This window comes from Hypanus sabinus, chromosome 5 (genome assembly GCF_030144855.1).
Source record: "Hypanus sabinus isolate sHypSab1 chromosome 5, sHypSab1.hap1, whole genome shotgun sequence".
In the NCBI taxonomy this organism is placed as follows: Eukaryota; Metazoa; Chordata; class Chondrichthyes; order Myliobatiformes; family Dasyatidae; genus Hypanus; species Hypanus sabinus.
In genome coordinates, this window is record NC_082710.1 from 12,565,886 (window position 1) to 12,585,355 (window position 19,470).

The 19,470-nt window shown below is 44.1% G+C and overlaps 1 protein-coding gene across 5 annotated transcripts; it reads left to right on the plus strand.

Annotated features, from left to right (window-relative positions):
* Window positions 1-3,120: 3,120 nt before the first annotated feature.
* Window positions 3,121-17,721, plus strand: zcchc9 (zinc finger, CCHC domain containing 9). Of its 5 annotated transcripts, none has more exons than XM_059969385.1 (6): window positions 3,121-3,249; window positions 4,115-4,521; window positions 7,156-7,306; window positions 8,160-8,252; window positions 11,024-11,092; window positions 17,370-17,721. In XM_059969385.1, exons 2-6 carry the CDS (start codon window positions 4,135-4,137, stop codon window positions 17,489-17,491), a joined length of 822 nt encoding a protein of 273 aa, XP_059825368.1. In that variant the 5' UTR covers window positions 3,121-3,249; window positions 4,115-4,134; the 3' UTR covers window positions 17,492-17,721. The 5 variants fall into 5 exon arrangements, with proteins under 5 accessions (XP_059825368.1, XP_059825367.1, XP_059825365.1 ...); XM_059969384.1 differs by having other exon boundaries at window positions 3,170-3,224; XM_059969382.1 differs by having other exon boundaries at window positions 3,179-3,474.
* Window positions 17,722-19,470: the final 1,749 nt, after the last annotated feature.

Sequence of the window (19,470 nt, forward strand, 5' to 3'; positions counted from 1 at the left end):
TGCGCTACCGACACTTGCAGCCTCTCCACTCTCAAGATCCCTTCCCCACCGCTGTTCGCCAACCTGACCCCCGACTGTAAACCTGTGGCAACCAAAAGCAGGAGGTACAGCGCGGGGGACCGGGCCTTCATTCGGTCGGAGGTGCAGCGGCTGCTCAGGGAGGGGATCATTGAGCCGAGCACAAGCCCTTGGAGGGCCCAGGTGGTTGTTGTTCGGACTGGGCAGAAAAATAGGATGGTGGTGGACTATAGTCAAACCATCAATAGGTTTACGCAGCTTGACGCATACCCCCTACCCCGCATCGCGGATATGGTCAACCAGATTGCTCAGTATAAGGTGTACTCGACAATAGATCTGAAATCCGCTTATCACCAGCTCCCCATCTGCCCAGAGGACCGCCCCTACACCGCCTTCGAGGCGGGCGGCCGGCTCTATCACTTCCTGCGCGTCCCTTTCGGTGTCACGAATGGTGTCTCTGTCTTCCAGAGGGAAATGGACCGGATGGTGGACCAGTACCAACTGCAGGCCACATTTCCCTATCTGGATAACATCACCATCTGTGGTCATGACAGGCCAGATCACGACGCCAACCTCCAACGGTTTCTCCAAGTGGCCGCAGCTCTGAACCTTACTTATAACAGGGACAAGTGTGTTTTTGGTACCACCCGCCTTGCTATACTTGGGTATGTCGTGGAAAACGGGGTTATTGGGCCTGATCCCGAACGTATGCGCCCCCTGTTAGAGCTCCCTCTTCCCACCACTCTCAAGGCCCTCAGACGGTGCCTGGGGTTTTTTTCCTATTACGCCCAATGGGTCCCCCATTACGCAGACAAGGCTCGCCCCCTGGTCAAGTCTACCTCGTTTCCCCTCTCTGCTGAGGCCTGCGCGGCCTTCAACTGCATTAAAGCGGACATTGCCAAAGCTACGATGCATGCAGTGGACGAGACCGCTCCCTTCCAAGTGGAGTGTGATGCCTCCGATTTCGCTCTGGCTGCTACCCTTAATCAGGAAGGCAGACCAGTAGCATTCTTTTCTCGCACCCTCCAAGGCTCTGAAATTCGGCACTCCGCGGTGGAGAAAGAAGCCCAGGCCATAGTGGAGGCTGTTAGGCACTGGAGGCACTATCTTGCTGGCAAAAGATTCACTGTGCTGACCGACCAGCGCTCGGTTGCGTTCCTGTTCAGCAACCAACAGCGGGGCAAGATCAAAAATGATAAGATTTTGCGGTGGAGGATAGAACTCTCCACCTACACCTATGATATCCTGTACCGGCCTGGCAGACTCAATGAGCCCCCTGATGCCCTATCCCGGGGAACATGTGCTAGCACACAGCTCGACCAGCTGTACGCCCTTCATGCACAACTTTGCCATCCGGGGGTCACCCGATTTTACCATTTTGTGAAAGCTCGGAACCTGCCGTACTCCCTGGAGGACATCAGGACGATGACCAGGGACTGCCAAATTTGTGCCGAGTGCAAACCGCACTTCTACTGTCCTGACACGGCACAACTTGTCAAGGCCACCCGCCCTTTTGAACGCCTGAGTGTTGACTTTAAGGGCCCCCTTCCCTCCACTGACCGCAATGTCTATTTTCTCAGTGTTATTGACGAGTTCTCACGGTTCCCCTTTGCCATCCCCTGCCCCGACACCACTGCCACGTCCGTCATAAAAGCCCTGCGCCAGCTCTTCACTCTGTTCGGGTATCCCTGCTATATCCACAGTGATAGAGGGTCCTCCTTTATGAGTGAGGAGCTGCGCCAGTACTTGCTAGCTAGGGGCATTGCTACCAGTCGGACCACGAGTTATAATCCCCGGGGTAATGGCCAGGTAGAGCGGGAGAATGCCACAGTGTGGAAGGCCACACTTTTAGCCCTTAAGTCCAAAGGGTTGCCGGTCTCTCGATGGCAGGAGGTCCTCCCTGAGGCACTGCACTCTATCCGCTCTCTGTTATGTACGTCCACCAATGCCACCCCTCACGAACGCCTATTCTCTTTTCCCAGGAAGTCTGTCACTGGGACCACCCTACCAGTTTGGCTGACGTCCCCGGGGCCAGTGCTGCTCCGGAAACATGTGAGGAGCAATAAATACTCCCCGCTGGTGGAGAGGGTTCACCTTCTCCATGCGAACCCCCAGTATGCTTACGTGGTCTTACCTGATGGGCGGGAGGATACGGTCTCCATCCGCGACCTGGCACCCGCAGGTGCAGCAGACCACTACCCTGAAGGCTCTCCGGTAACTGTGAACCCTGCACCAGAGGTGACACCGTACGCACCAGGCCCTACACAGACTCCTCACGACACTTGTATACCGGGCGTTTCGTACGCGTTTATACCAGGCGCCTCGCACATGCATGAGGGATCACCGGCGCCTAGTGGGCAAGAACACGCGCAACCCCCGTCCCCTGTGCAATCGCCAATGTTGCCGGCACCTATGGGGTCACAGCCGGTGCTACGTAGATCGCAGCGACAGATTCGACCGCCTGATCGGCTTGACTTGTAAGAACCTTCGCTACATGAGGACTTTTTCAAACGAAGGGGGGGTGAATGTGGTGAACTATGTGCCTGTCGGGACACGCCCCTGCTGACTGCTCCTGTGGCTCCTCCCACAGGCCCCTGTATAAAGGAGACCTGCGGCCTGAAGATCGGCCTCAGTCTCCAGGACCTTGTATGATAGACACTCACTCCTGGTTCCTTCTTCCAGTCAATAAAAGCCGATATCTCGCCTACGTCTCAGTGTGAGTTATTGATGGTGCATCACATGCACAGGGTCGAAAGAGGCTGCTGAGGCTGGAAACTCATACAGCTCCAGCATGGGCACAACCGTCTCCAACATTTCAGGAATAGTTTCTTCCCCTACGCCAAAAGATTAACTCGTTAATCCTTTTTTTTGCACTATTTATTTATTTTGTAATTTATCGTAATGTATGCCTTTGCATTCTGCTGCCGCAAGAGAACAAATTTCACGTTTGTATAATACACCTGACTCTGAATCTGGTGGTGTGATACCTCCCGCCAATAAAGGCGAGACATTTCGTACGGGGACTCGGTTGTGTTCCGGCCACGTTCCCTGAGCAATGAGCTTTTGCGGGTTACTCCATGTCACAGACCCACCCGGCAGCATATCCCCGGGCACCGCAGGGTAGGAACAATTCTCCGGACTCCGGGAGTAGCCCGGATCGTTAACAGTGCGGTACCCGAAGCGAGGCGACAACGCGGACAGAGCAGGTCGGGGGGCTGCTGGCGTTGTAGGGTCTGTCCGTTCACTGACAGTCCTCTCCCCTCCCATTAGTCCTCTTAACTTGACCACCCACCCCCGCCCCGCTTCACTGCCCCTCTCCAGTCCCCTCTCACCCCTTCACCTGACTCTCAGCTGTTTCACCCTGCCCTGTATCCCCCCCTCCTCGGCGCTCCTGATCATAGCAGCATACTTCTTCGTAACACACACACAGAATGCCGGAGGATCTCAGCAGGTCAGGTAGTATCTATGAAAGTGAGTAAAAAGTCGGCGTTTCGGGCCGAGACTCTTCAGCACTGAAGAATACTTCATCCTTCAGTAGTTTTTGATCTGAACTCATGTGGGGGAGCACTTTATTTGTTCCGCCCTCTCAAAGTTTTGTGTTCCTAATAGTCAGTTATGCCCTTTTACACTCTTGGTGTGTGGTACCAGCCATGTCCAAGTTGTTACCGTGGTTGCTGCCTGACCTGCTGAATATACCCAGCTGTTCTATTTTTCTTGTCAGCAGAACACGAGATTCTGTAGAGGTTGAAAATCCGGAGTAACACACAAAATGCTGCAAGAACTCAGCAGGTTGGGCCTTATGTAAGGAAAGGAGAATAAACCGTTGACATTTCAGGCTGAGACCTGTCATCGGAGCTGGAAAGGAAGGAGGAAGAACCAGAATAAGAAGATGGGGGGGGGGGGGGGGAGGTGTATTTTATACTTAAGTTGATATATCTAATGATTCTCAGTAGGGTTTCTGACTGTCATTTAATGAGTTTTCAAATCCAGCATCGTTTCCTTTGATTTTTCCATTTACAGTGACAGTCAGATCATGTTCTTGTTAATTTCTTGGGCCATATAATCGATGTAACTTTACTCATTTTCATTATTGCAGGCTCTTAAAGAAAGACAAAAATGACCCGTTGGGCTCGTGCTAATAACATCCATAAGAAGAAAGTCTCAGCAGCAACCCCATGGAGTCAGATGAAACAAAATGGTGGCCCAAGTCAGGCAAAAGCCAGTGGCAAATTCAGTAAAAACCAGCGAGCCAAGCATGGAAACAAGCCACAACAAGTTAGACGGAAGGAAAGTGAATGGTACCACAAGAAAGAGGAGTATCACAGTGAAGATGTTAATGGCTTCATGGACTACCTGAAAAATACAGGTCGAGCTCTCCATAAAGGAACATTGGTGTCTGTAGATAGTGAAGAGATAAATAGCAATGCAGCTCTGGCCCTGAAGAAGGACCAGAGAAGAGAGCATAGAAGGTTGAAGAGGCAAGCACAGAAAAAAAATGCCATGGTAACTTTTAAGTATTTTAAGTTATTCCACTTGAAATAAGATTAGAGTTTGTCGTAAGAACATTGTCACAATTACACTATCACTTGTTCAGGTATAATAATAGGTGTAAAATAATGTTGCTTAATATCCTGACAGATCTTCCTCAGCCAAGCTATCTTTACTGGTTTCATTATTGATGTTTATTTCAATAAAGCTATTTTTAGATAATAAACCAAAACGAAGCTGGAAGTCCAGAGCAGCACACACAAAATGTTGGAGGAGCTCAGCAGGTCAGACTGATGAACATTCGACACTTTGACCCAAGACCTGTTATTCATTCATGTATAGTAAGTGCAAAATGATATGTGCATAGGCAAGCTTGTGTAAAGTTTTGTCCCAGGTTAGGAATTAAGATTGAGATGAGAAGGTGTCATGGTAACTTAGTGGTTAGTGCAATATCATTTATTACAGCTTGGCGTGTACCAACGATCAATCTATAAGGAGTCTCTGTGTCCTCCCCATGGATTATGTGTGTTTACTCCGGGTGCTCCGGTTTCCTCCCACATTCCAAAGATGTACCAGTTAGTAGGTTAATTGGTCATTGTAAGTTGTTCTGCGATTGAAGTTGTGAGGTTACCAGTGCGGCACAGCTTGAATGGCCAGCAGGGCTTACTCCGTGCTGTATTGCAAAATAAATGAGCAGTTCAAGGATATGATTTGATCTGTTTTTTTTATGCTGACCACTATCTAAAGGAATGTCCCAGATATCCAAGACTAGCGTATCATATTATTTGTGATATCCGCATACACATAAAAGCTCTCAAAAATAAACGCAGTACTGACAGAATAATGCAATCCCTTTGCCAATTCACCCTGGGAATGAGATCATGGTTAGTGCCAACCCTTTCAAACTATAGTAACAAGTTATCTTTCTAAACCATGGTAGTTGTAGTGAAGACACTGCCACGATCTTGTTAGGTGAGGAGGTCCAATGTTTGGACCCCGTGGTAATGGTAATATGTGCCTGAGACAGACTTTTTCACAGTAGTGTATTTGTCAACATGGAGCAGAGAGTGAGTTTGTAAACCTGGTGGGAGGAAAGGATGTTGGGAATGGCAGGGTGGAGCACTGCGTGGTGGCTGGGTGCAGTCACACGCTTCCCTGATATACTAGGCAAAGTCATTTGATTCCAAACAATTAGTTTATTGATCATTACAGAAAATCTCTCTTGTGCTTCCTGCTTCCTCCCCTCTCCCTTCCCTTTTACCCAACCATGATTCCCCGCTCCGTGCCCCCTTCCCTCTCAGTCCACAATAGAGACCCGTATCAGAATCAGGTTTATCATCACTCACAATTTGTTTTTTTTGTGGCAGCAGTACAGTGTAGTAGATAAAATTACTACAGTACTGTGCAGGTGTCCTGGGCACCCTAGTTAGGTTCAATTCTGTTCTTTTAAGCTGAGCAATGCAGCAATATCTGGACAATGTAATCTGAACAATTCACCTGCCCTGGTGAACGGTCTTGGCGTGAAGTACCAGCTGTTTACTCTTTTCCACAGATGCTGCCTGGCTTGCTAAGTTCCTCTGCATTTTGTGTGTGTTGCTTTGGATTTCCAGCAAATGTAGATTTTCTCTTGTTTGCGATTCAGCAACATCTAGACAACATTAAGGCACAGACAGATTAGTGGCAAGTCGTGTTCATACAGATGGAACTTAACTTGGAGGAGTGCAACGAGTTACATTTGGGAAATTACATCAGGGCAGGACTTGGACAATGAATGGCAGTACCCTGGGAAGTTTGTAGAACAGAAACCTAGGGGTACATTTACACGTAACACACACAAGATGCTGGAGGAACTCAGCAGGCCGGGCAGCATCTATGGAAAAAAGCACAGTCAACATTTCAAGCTGAAACCCTTCAGCAGGATTCAGCCCAAAATATTCACTGCATTTTTTTCCATAGATGCTGACAGGCCTGCTGAGTTCCTCCAGCATCTTGTGTGTGTTGCTCAGGTTTCCAGCTTCTGCTGACTTTCTCTTGTCCGGGTATATTTACATGGTTCCCTGAAAGTGGCCACGCAGTAGACAGGTTAGTGAAGAGCACATTTGCTTTCATTCAGAACAATGAGTACAAGAATTGGATCATCACTGCACCACAGTGGTGTAGCAGTTAGTGTGATGCTATTACAGCTCGGGGCATCAGAGTTCAGAGATCAATTCTGGTGTTCTCTGAATCGAGTTTGTACATCGTCCCTGTGGAATGCATGTGCTTCCTCCCACAGTCCACAGATGTACTGGTTAGTAGGTTAATTGGTCATTGAAAATTGTCCCATGATTAGGCTCGGGTTAAGTCAGAGAGTGTGGTGGTGTGGCTCAAAGAGCCAGAAGGGCCTGTTCCATGCTGTATGTCTGAACAAGTGAATAAAATCACCTGACAGCTGTATGAGGCCTTGATGAGACTGCTCTCATTGTACTGTGTACGGTTGTCTGTCCAGGTAGAGGAAAGATGGGATTTGGCTGGAAAGGGCACAGATACAGCTGTTTCTGGAACTGGAGGGCTTGAATTATAAAGAGAGACCAGATAAGCTGGGGCAGTTTTTCCTGCAGCAAAGAGTGAAATATCCCAAAAATATGACTTTCTTCCTTTCTTGGTAAGATATGTTTCCACTGCAGAAAAGCAGGACATGGAATGGAGGACTGCCCGGAAATGGATAAGGATCCGGAGATGGGAAGTGGTATCTGTTATCGGTGTGGTTCTACAGAACACGAGATCCAGAAATGCAGAGCAAAGATTGATCCTGCGCTAGGTAAGTGTGAGGTTTTTGTAACGTGCATCTAACCGCCTTGTGTGGTGGGTATCTCCACTTTAAAAGGGCCATTAATTCAGAGCCTATTCCGTGAATTATCCCTTAGATTTGCTGCCCTGCTTTGATAGATAAAGATTAGCTTTTTTTGTGATATAAACTGCCAAGCATACATTGAAATACATCATTTGTGTGGACGTCCAACACGTTCTCAGAATGTGCTGGGGCAGCCTGCAAATGTCACCATGCTTCCAACGCCAGAGTAACATGCCCACAATTTACTAACCGTAACTTGTACATCTTTGGAATGTACAAAGAAACTGGAGAAACTGCACGAAACTCAGGGATTCATGGGAAGGATGTCCTAACTCCTTACAGACAGCAGCAGAACTGAACTCGGGACACTGGCACTGTTAAGTATTCTGTTAAAAGCTACACCATCTTACTGCCCTTCAGCGGGAGAACCAAAGGTTTCCGTCTGAACAGGATGCTTGACTGCTTGTTTAGCCAGTTCAGTAACCGTATGTCTTTGCCCTGCCCTTTCTACTCCCCCCCCCCCCCCCCACCCTGACCCCCTTTCCTCCACGTTGAACCCAGACATACCTTCTGTGTGGAATAGTGGCTTACCCATCCAATGAGAGGCGAGGCAGGGTGTGCTACAATCAGTACAGGGTTAACTATAAATGCAGTTCAAAACTGGCACAGCTATATCAGAGGCAACATGCATGGGCCCTTGCCTGCTGCTGTTGGGCATCAATTCTCGTCACCCAGCTACCAGGATATAACAAAGTTCTGTTTCCGTACATTGCTGAAATTATTTCTGAGTTTCTAAACAAGAATTCGTTCAATTTTACAGGAGAATTTCCATTTGCCAAATGTTTTATTTGTGGTGAAACTGGGCATCTTTCAAGGTCCTGTCCGGACAACCCAAAGGGACTGTATGCAAGCGGTAAGTACAGTTTTTAAACATCGTTCAACATATCCTAAATATCGTAATGTTTTTGTAAATTCTTGTTTTGTTAGATATTTTAGGAGATAATAACACAACCAGTGGCCACTTTTTTAGGTAGACCTATACACCTGCTTGTTAATGGTAATGTCTAATCAGCTAGTTATGTGGCAGCAACTCAGCGCGTAAGATAATGCAGACGTCGTCAAGAGGTTCAGTTGTTGTTCAGACCAAACATCAGAATGGGGGAAGAAATGTGATCCAAGTGACTGAAAGTGGAATGATTTTTGGTGCCAGAGGGCTGGTTTGAGTATCTCAAAAACTGCTGATCTCCTGGGATTTTCACACACAAGTCTCTCGAGTTTACAGAGAATGTTGCGAGAAACAAACAAAAACGTTCAGTGAGGGACAGTCCTGTGGGTGTAAACACTTGCTAATGAGGGAGGTCAGAGGAGAACGGCTAGACTGGTTCAAGCTGACGGAAAGATGGCAGTAACTCATGACCATGCGCTGGACCTTGAAGAGGAAGGGCTACAGCAGCAGAAGATCGTGAACGTATACTGAGTGGCCACTTTAGTAGGTTTGGGAAGTACATAATAAAGTGGCCACTCTGTAGATTACAATAATGCAAACAGGTGGACTTCATATAAGGGCTCGTATTTTTAGAATGCCTTCTCATACTAAAGCACCCTTCTTATTCTGCCTTATGAATATTAGCAGAGTCAATATTAAGGTGGTATCCAGCCACATCTTCTTCAAGGGCTACACATAATTGCTGATGCATTACGGCATCATAAAGAGGGTTAGAACAGGAACTGTCTGCCGCAGAATGCATGTGTCCTTGGATAGCTACCAGGTTAAACAGGCAGGAAGTATCCTAGACAAAGTGGTGACCAGGACAGTGGATGGATTAGTTACTCTCATTTAACAATGCTCAGACTCTTTTTGAATTGGAATTGATATTGTCACTGGTATCAAGATTCAAATCACTGCACAGTGCACTGAGATAGAACAAGATAAAGCATGGGGATAAACCATGGGGAATTAAATGTAGCAACTACAGAACGTGCAGTGTAGATAAACATGGTGCACGATCATAACAAGGTATATTTTAGAAAACTACTGATGTGACACCTCAAAAATGGAGAGGGGCAAAGAGCAGGTAATTGTAAATGAATTAGCCTATTTTGAGAATCAATTAAGGCCCTTCAGCCCATGATGTTGTACTGACCTTTTAACCTAAACTAAGATCAAACTAACTGCTCCATAGTCTGCCGTTTATCGTTCATCCATGTGCTTATCTGAGAGACTCTTAAACGCCTCTAATGTATCTGTCTCCACCACCACCCCCAGCAGCAGATTCCACATACCCACTACTCTCTGCATAGGAAAAAAAAACTTACCTCTGACATTCCTGCCTCTTCCGCCCCCCTCCCGTACTTTACTCCGATCATCAGTGTTTTGCTTTTAGATTTCTGTGCCTTTTCTCTGCAGTCGAGAATTCAACTTTCCTGCATGTAGTCTGGGCCAGGACAACGACTCGGGGATGTAGTAATGTTCTCTGAGTTCCAAATGTCTTGAAAATTGTATGAAATTTTACTGGGGAGGTTGTGGGAGGAAATCAAGGTTAAAATATAACATTTGCAGGTTTAGCTTGGAACAAGTAAGTATAAAGCTTTGAATAAAGAGGTATTGGGGCAAATGAATCCTATAATTTCTGAGGTCCTCTTCTCTCTGGGATTCAGTTTCTGTACTAGACTCGTAATGTAATTCTCCATCTGAACGAGAATAGAAAAGGTCATCATGGATCATCTGATAAAATGAATTCTGTGAAGAGTACTTTCAATCAGTAGTACTTTTAATTGAAGTTGTTTTAAAGTATGCTTTTATATTATAAAAAAAAGGCTGTTAACAGTACCTGTTTACAATGCAAGTGAGCATTCTTTGATATTCTTCCCCAGTGGACAAGAAGGTGTGCAATTCTTTGCTTTATTCAATAGTCGCACACTTTGTGCTGGAGACTGGTTGTTCAGACACTCAGCAAAATATGAAGAATAGCAGGGTGACATCGGTGAGTGTTTTTAGATAGGACAGCGGCAAAGGCACTCTGGTCTGTTCAGCTATAAATACTGCTGAGGTAGAGGCTGAGATGCTGGTATCAAAGACCTGCACCGTTGGGGTTAGTAAGTTGTGGGCATGCTATATTGGCACCAGAAGCATGGTGACACTTGCAGACTGCCTAGTACAATTGATGTACATGTGACAAACAAAACTAATCTTTCAAACTAAAGCTGCTGTGCAAGTAGCTGGCATGAAACCAAGGGGTTAAATGGCCTCATTTGTCATAGTTAAGTCAAGATAGTTCAAGTGTGAGTCTGGAACTTAAAGCACCTTGAAAATGCTTCTAATTTTTCTCTCCCCCTCCCTTTCCCTTCTGTTCACTACTCCGGCCTCTTGCCCCTTCTCACTGCCTATCACCTACACCCAGGTGCTCCATCCTTTCTCCTATGGTCCACTCTCCTATCAGATTCCTTCCTCTCCAGCCCTTTACCTTTCCCACCTACCTGGCTTCATCGGTCATCTTCTATCTAGTCCTCCTTCCCCTCCCCTCATCTTTTTATTCTGCTGTCTTCCCCTTCCTTTCCAGTCCTGATGAATGGTCTCACCCCGAACCATCGACTGTTTATTCATTTCCATCGATGCCTCCTGACCTGCTGAGTCCCTCCAGTATTTTGTGTGCGTTGCTTCTAATAAATGGTGCTGTTTTACAGGGCGTTGTTGCAAGCTGTGTGGTTCGGTAGAGCACTTTCAGAAGGACTGCCCTGATCATCAGAACACAAGTAAGTACGGTAACGTAGGAATTACATTTAGTTTTTGACAACCAGGGCACCAACTTAAATGCACAGACCTCTGACAATTTTTAAAAAACTACAGTAATGAACTGAGCATAAACACACATTACTATTTTATTGCTCTTTTGCATGGGTTGAGCAAAGTTCAACATAATAGCAACAGGGTGTCTTTCCCTCTTGTATTCAAATCCTCTTGCAATAAAGACCAGCTTTTTATCAGCTTTGCTAATTGCTAGGCTAAATCAGCATGTTAACCTTGAATAATTTATGTTCAAGAACATCCACATCCCCTTTTTATTTACTGCTCGGACTGGAGAGCACGTCTTATGAGAGTAGATTGAGTGAGCTAGCACTTTCAAGTTCCAGTTCAAATTTATTATCATTTGACTGTACATATATGCAATCAAATAAGAATGTATTCTTCCAAACCAAGGTACACCCACAAAACGTATATCACAAACAGCCCTTGAATCAAAATATTACCACTAATAAGTTAATAAAATATAATTCAAAATGCATGTGAACATGCAGCACAGGTAAACAGTAAACAACTTGCTGTCCTAATGATGAGACCTCTGTGCTGGGAGGATATTCATTAGTCCCACAGCCTGAGGAAAGAAGGTGTTACCCAGTCTGGCAGTCCTAGTCCTGATGCTCCTGTACCCCCATCCTGGTGCATCAAAGATATTATCGGATGGGTGATAGGGATCCTTAATTCTTTGGGCCTGTTGTAGATAATGCTCCCAGTACTATTTACTCTTTGGTGCTAAAGAACTTTTTCCACATCTCCATTGTAAGTGGATGCCTCTCTATCCTGAGGCTGTGCCCTCTTGTCCTAGACTCCTGCACCACGAGAAATATCCTTTCCAGATCTACTCTGTCTAGGCCTTTCAACATTCAAAAAGTTTCAATGAGATCTCCCCCTCATCCTTCTCATTTCCAGTGAGTACAAGCCCAGAGCCATCAAAAGTTTCTCATATGATAACCCTTTCATTCCCGACATCTAGAAATGAATGCTAACAATTGCATTCGCCACTGCCTTAACCTGCAAGTTAATTTTATGGGGCTTTGCATAAGGACTCCCAAGTCCCTTAGCATCTCAGATTTTTGGATTTTCTCCCCATTTAGAAACTAGTCTGCACATTTATTTCTTCTAGTAAAGTTCATGACTATGCATTTTCCAACATTGTATTTCATTTGCCACTTTCTTTCCCATTCTCCTAATCTGTCTAAGTCGTTCTGCATCCTACCTGATTCCTCGACACTACCTGATTCCTCGACACTACCTGCCCCTCCACAGATCTTTGTATCATCTGCAAACTTGGCAACAAAGCCACCTATTCCATCATCCAAATCATGAAAAGAAGCAGTCCCAACATCGACCCCTGCAGAGCACCACTAGTCACCGGCAACCAAGCAAAAAAGGATCCCACTCGCTGCCTGCTACCAATCAACCAATGCTCCAACCATGCCAGTAACTTTCTTGTAATACCAACGGCTCTTAATTTGGTAAGCACCCTCATGTGGCCTTCTGAAACTCCAAATATACAACATCCACTGCATCCCCTCTATCTGTCCTACTTGTAATCTCCTCAAAGAATCCCAACAGGTTCGTCAGGCAAGATTTTTCCTTAAGGAAACCATGCTGACTTTGTCCTGTGTCATCAAGTACTCTATAACCTCATCCTTAACAATTGACTCCAGCATCTTCCCAACCACTGAGGTCAGGCATACAGGTCTTTAATTTTCTTTCTATTACCTCCTGCCTTTCTTATAGTGGCGTGATATGTGCAATTATCCAGTCCTCTGGAACCATTCCAGAGTCCAATGATTCTTGAAAGATTATTAATGCCTCCACAATCTCTACCACAATCTCTTTCAGAGCCCTAGGGTGCAGTTCATCTGGTCGGGGTGACTTGTGGATCTTTAGGACTTCAGCTTTTTTAGCACGTTCTTCCATGTAGTAGTAACTGCAACCTTTCAATACCTGGCATACTGCTAGTGTCTTCCACAGTGAAAACTGATGCAAAATACTCATTTAGTTCACCTGCCATCTCCTTATCTCCCATTGTTATCTCTCCGGTCTCATTTTCTAGCAGTCGTATATCTACTTTCATCTCTTTTTTTATATATACTTGAAAAAGCTTTTACAAACTACCTTGATATTGTTTGCTAACTAGCTTTCATATTTCATCTTTTCCCTCCTAATGATTCTTTTATTTCCTTTCTGTAAATTGTTAAAAGCTTCCCAATCCTCTTTCTTCCTGCTAATTTTTGCTTTGTTGTTTGGCCTCTCTTTTACTTTAGCTTTGACTTCTTCCCTTGTCAGCCATGGTTGTATTATTTTACCATTTGAGTATTTCTTTGTTTTTGGAATACATCTTATCCTGTATCTTCCTCATTTTTCCCAGAAACTCATGCTATTGCTGCTCTGCTGTCATCTCTGCCAGCATCTCCCAACTTACTTTGGCCAGCTTCTCTCTCATAACAATGTAATTTCCTTTATTCTACTGAAATACTGCTACATCAGACTTTTTCCCTATTAAATTTCAAGTTGAACTCAATCATCTTGTGATCACTCCTCCTAAGGGTTCCTTTACCTTAAGTTCCCTAATCGCATCTGGTTCATTGCATAACACCCAATCCTGATCCCTGAGTAGACTCAATGACAAACTGCTCTAAAGACCCATCTCATAGACATTCTACAAATTAACTCTCCTGAGATCTATTACCAACCTGATTTTCCCAATCTACATGCATGTTAAAATCTCCCATGACTATCAGAAGCTTACCCTTTCTGTTTCTGTTTTCTGTTTCTGCCTATCTTTTCTGTTTCCCATTGTAATCTGTAGTCCAGATCCCAGCTACTGTTTGGAAGCCTGTATAAAAACTGCCATCAGAGTCCTTTTACCCTTGCAGTTTCTTAACTCAACCCACAAGGATTCGACATCTTCTGATTCTATGTCACATCTTTCTAAAGATTTGATGCCATTCTTTACCAACAGACCTGCACCACCCCCTCTGCCTACCTTTCTATCTCATCAGTACACCGTGTAACCTTGGACATTTCAGCTCCCATCACTGAATCGTGGCTGAACTACAACTATCACACGATTCAGTGATGTCCACAATATCATACCTGACAATCTGTAATTGTGCAACAAGATCATCCATCTGATTTCTTGTACTCTGTGCATTGAGATATAACACTTTGAGTACAGTACTTGCTACCCTTTTTGATTCTGCATCCCTAATGCACTGATACTCACTCTACTGGCTGCAGTTTTGTTCTATTATCTGTCTGCTCTTCCTGACGGTCTGACTGTATGCTATCTTTGCTTTTTTACCATCCGTCCTATCCTGATTCTGGTTTCCATCCCCCTACCATGTTAGGTTAAACCCTCCTAAAAGCTCTAACAATACAGCCCTTGAGAACATTGGTCCCCGTTGGGTTCAGGTGTAACCTGTCCCTCTTGTACTGGCTATACCTTCCCCCAAAAGAGATCCCAATAATCTGAGAACATGAAGCCCTGTCACCTGCAGCAGCTTCTCAGCCATGCATTTATCTGCCAAATAATGCTGTTTTAACTCTCACTTGCGTGTAGCACAGATAGCAATCCAGAAATTACTACCCCGGAGGTTCTGCTTCTCAGCTTTCTGCCTGCTCTCTAAATTACCTGCATGTTAATAGCAATCTCAGATCAGCCAATTGTGTAGCAGCAACTCAATGAATAAAAGCATGCAGACATGGTCAAGTGGTTCAATTGTTGTTCAGACCAAACATCAGAGTAGGGAAGAAATGTAATCTAAGTGACTTTGACCATGGAATGATTGTTGGTACCAGACGGGGTGGTTTGTTTTTCAGGAACTGCCGATTTCCTGTGATTTTCATGCAGAACAATCTTTAGTGTTTACAGGGAACAAAAATAAAATTAGTGAGCAGCAGTTTTGTGGGAGAAAATGCCTTGTTAAAGAGAGGGGTCGGGAGAATGGGCAAACTGGTTCAAGCTGACAGGACGGTGACTGTAGTTCAGATATCCACGTATTACAACATTGGTGTGCAGAAGAGCGCACAGCATGTCAAGCCTTGATGTGGGTGGACTGGAGCAGCAGAAGACCACAAACATACACTCAGTGACCATTTTATTAGGTACAGGAGGTGTCCAATAAAGTGGCTCCCAAGTGTATCAATGCCTCTTGTACACTGTTCAGTAGAAGCACAGGTTTCTAAAAAGCTGATTGATAGGGGAAAGATTGATCTAATTCAGTTTCAGAAACCGTGTGAGGCGTAACAAGTTGGAGAAATTTTGGTAGCAGGTTTTAGGGCTTCAGCCAGCAACTCTGCTGTGAGCCAACCCCAGAAGAGTTGTGTTCTAAGCTTGGAATTGGAACTGGAAGAGCTTGCTGAGAGGGAGTGTGAGGTAACTCTGTGGAGATGTTCATAAGTGAATACAAGAATTATGAAATTTGTTTGTTGAGGATGTATTGCCAAGGGAAATCAACAGCGAGCCATTTGGGAAGCTGACTAGCCCAAGGCTAACTAATATTAAATGAGTGTTTTGGCAAACGCAAAGTAGGTACTGACAGAATAATTAACCATTTTGATGATTGACTTGTGAGGGGAAATTGGAAACCCAGCTCAGGGCCTGGGTGACACGCAATCGGATTAGCCTGTTTCATTCGGTATCATGATCAACTTCAGTAACATTGTTATTAGTTTATGATGGTAGATAGCATCTAGATTAAAAAACAGGGAAAACTCTACACAATATAATCTTTATGCATATAATCCACATAATAGGTTTCCACTGTTTTAGCTAGAGCATAGCAATTAGTGTAACACTTTGGATTGGTGTTTGATTTCTGCTGAGGTCTATAAGGAGCTTGTACATTCTCCCTGCAACTGCATGAATGAGAGCTCCCATATTCCAAAGAGGTACAGTTAGGGTTGGGGAGTTCTAGGCATGCTAGGTTGACGACAGAAACATGGTGCCACTTGCAGGGTGCCCAGGACTGTTTGCTGATTTGATTTGATGTAAATGACGCTTTTCACTAGGTTTTGATGTACATGTGAAATATAAACCTAATCTTTATATTTACCTATATTTTTTGCAAGGATTAAATTTCTCTTTTCTCTTTAGTCATCCCAAGTTAAATATTACTAAAAATGTAATAGCAATTGCCTTGGACCTCTGTCAATTCTGTTTCATCCGTAGGCTAGGAAGTGCAAGGGACAGTATACTGACAACTCCCATCTTTTCAGTCTTTCCACTTCAGCATGATTGTTGGGGGTAGAACAAGGAAAATACTACACTTTCAAAATCTCTTGTTTTAAGTTCTGTCCATTTTTGTTGGCTATATTGGAATTTCTCTGCCGTGACATAAAAATATTTTGCACTGGTAGCCCATAAAAAGTCCATTGATAGCATTTTGGGCTCCAAGTAAATGAGGCTACATTGGTATTTTAACAAAAGTTAAATAAATGAGCTTATTTGTTAAAATGGCTAGTAAAAAAATTCAAGTTTATTTCGCATGTACATGGCAACACAGTGAACAACACACCTGAGGGCAACCACAAGTGTCGCTGCACACTCCATAACCATCACAGCATGCTTGGCAGAAACAACACTGAACAAAACAAGTCCTGTTCCTCCCTCTCACCCAAGCACACACACAATCCTCTAAACCCAGTACTGGCTGTCGTCTTCAGCCTCCAGTGGCCTCTGGCTCACAGGCAGCAGGCTTCGACTTCTTCAAGTGGACTCGCAGAGATTCACAAACTCTATTCTGCCTAACGGGCCTCAGCCTCCAGACTTTCAATTTAACCCTTGGGCCTTGATCCTCATTGTTATTTAGCTTTTAATACCATACAGTCGATTTCAATGTGTCCAGTGAGAGCCATGCTATTAACATTGGCAAGCAAAAAATCTACGACATTGAATCCAGTACATGAAGGCCCTCCCATTTTGGAATTAAAAGCAAAAAATGCTAGAAATACTCAGCAGCATTAATGGAGGAGAAAAAGGTGCAGGTTGATGCCATTTCAATGAATAACTGCTCACCAGCTGAGTATTTCCAGCTATTTGTGTGTTTATTTCAGATTGCTATCATTTACAGTTTCTGATTGCCATAGAGTCATTCTATCTGCATACTTCATTTTGTAAGATATCTCTTGTTAACATGCAGAATCTAACACTTATTTTCAAGCATTGAAGTATTTGATATTTCTAAACTTACATCTTTAACAGTGTTTCTAATTCTTTAGGTAATCGTATTCTTACTGTTGGCCGATGGACAAAAGGAATGAGTGCGGATTATGAGGAAATCCTAGTCACTTCAGATGCTCCCAAAACTAAACATAAAACTCCAAAGATTGTCAATTTTTAACCAGTGCCTTCAAACTGAGAATTTCATTGATCTCCCTGCAAGTCACCAAGACAGGAAAAAGTGGACGTTATTTTAACAGGAAATACAGTACTCTAAATTCCATTTTATACCAGCAGATGGAGCAATTGCTTGCCAAATCCAAGATCTTTGGCCCCGGCTCTAATAAATAGTTGTATGCGTTTACCACGAGTTTAACTTTCAAACAGTAAATGGAGCTTTATTTTAAATGAGCAGTTTGTATTTTTTTTTATTAAGTATCCAAGTACATTTCACAGTGGGATTTGGCCCAAAAAAAAGTAGATGACTAAATGCTAATTAATGGGTGAGGTTAAGATGGATCTTAAAAGGGACTGAGTGATACTAATACCAAAGCAAAGGGAAATGGAGGATTTACGAGAGAGTTGAGTTAGCATAATGAAAGGCTTCTCTGATCAAAGGAATACACACAAAATACTGGAGGAACTCATCAGGTCAAGCAGCATCTATGGAAGGGGATAAGCAGTTGATATTTCGGGCTGCAACCCTTCATTGTCTCAACAAGAAAACGTTGACTATTTATTTCCCTCCATAGATGCTGCCTGGCCTGCTGAGTTCCTCCAGCATTTATATGTACTGCTGAAGTTTTCCAACATCTGCAGAATCTCTTGTTTGATTAACAGGTATTTATGTTCTATTTCTGATGTGTCTAAGGGAGGAGGAGAGAAAGTTCTATGATTAATTAGTCTTTGCATTCTTTACATTAGAATGCTTCTTTCAGCCTTATGTAATTGATTTTTTTTCTTGACTTAAATACAGTGACCTGTTTTCACTCCAGATATTAGGCTGGGCGCAAGTCATCCTTTGGGAACTTTTAGGGAAATTACCTTTCATTCACTCTCTCTAAAGCTTCCACATCCTTCCTTTGATGAGATGACCAGAACTTGTTCAGTTCTGGTTGCCTCATTTCGGAAGAATGTGGAAAATTTAGAGTGGGTGCAGAGATTTACCAGGATGCTACCTTGGCTAAAGATCATGTTTTATGAGGATAGATTGAGCAAGTTAGGGCTTTTCTCTTCAGAGAGTAGGAGGATGAGAGTTGACTTGATAGAGGTGTACAAGATGATAGAGGCATAGATTGAGTGAATAGCCTGAGACATTTTTTTTCAGAGTGGAACTGGCAAACACCAGGGGGCATAATTGTAAGGTGATTGTAGAAAAGTATGGTAATGTCTGGTAGGTTTTTAACACCGAGAGTTGAGTGCATGGAACATGCTGCCAGGATTGGTGGTAGAGGGAGATACATGGGGGACATGTAAGAGACTCAGATAGGCACATGAATGATAAAAAGAATGGACGGCTATGTAAGAGGAAGGGTTAGATTGATATTGGTGTAGGTTAAGAGGTTGTTACAACATCGTGGGCTGAAAGGCCTGTACTGTGCAATATTGTTCTATGTTTAGCAACTTTCAAGACAACTGCACTCTTCCCAGTACACCTTTCAGCTGAGTTAGTTACTTACATTGTCCCAACACCACCTACAAGCTTGGGCAATAGTCCAATCCTCATTTTCCTCTGCTCTAGCCAGACCACAGATCCTAGTAGGGTCTCGGGTATATAGTGATAGTCACACTGTGAGAAGCCAAATAGACAATCTCAGACCCATTAAGCTGCACTAGAATTTCTAAAGAATGCAAAAAGGTTTATTATTTTCACAGCCTGAGGTACAGTGAAAACTTGTTTTGCATCCTGTTCGTACAGATCAATTGCACAGGGCATTAGGGCGCAGAGTAAAGTGCTACAGTTACAGAGAAGGTGCAGTGCTAACAGACAGTAAAGCATAAGGCTATAATGAGGTAGGTCGTGAATTCAGGAGACCTTATACCAGAGAACCATTCAGCCATCTTTTAACAGTAGGATAGAAACTGTTTTTGAGCCTGGAAAAAGAGAAAAAATAGATTTGTAGCCATTATGAAACGTGGAAAAACAGAAGATAATAGGAA

Excerpts from the sequence above, each read along its gene's own strand:
- zcchc9 (XM_059969385.1), top strand. The coding sequence starts at position 4,135 with ATGACCCGTTGGGCTCGTGCTAATAACATCCATAAGAAGAAAGTCTCA. Across the intron at positions 7,307-8,159 it reads AAAGATTGATCCTGCGCTAG|GAGAATTTCCATTTGCCAAA; the intron begins GTAAGTGTGAGG and ends TCAATTTTACAG. Across the intron at positions 8,253-11,023 it reads AAAGGGACTGTATGCAAGCG|GGCGTTGTTGCAAGCTGTGT; the intron begins GTAAGTACAGTT and ends GCTGTTTTACAG.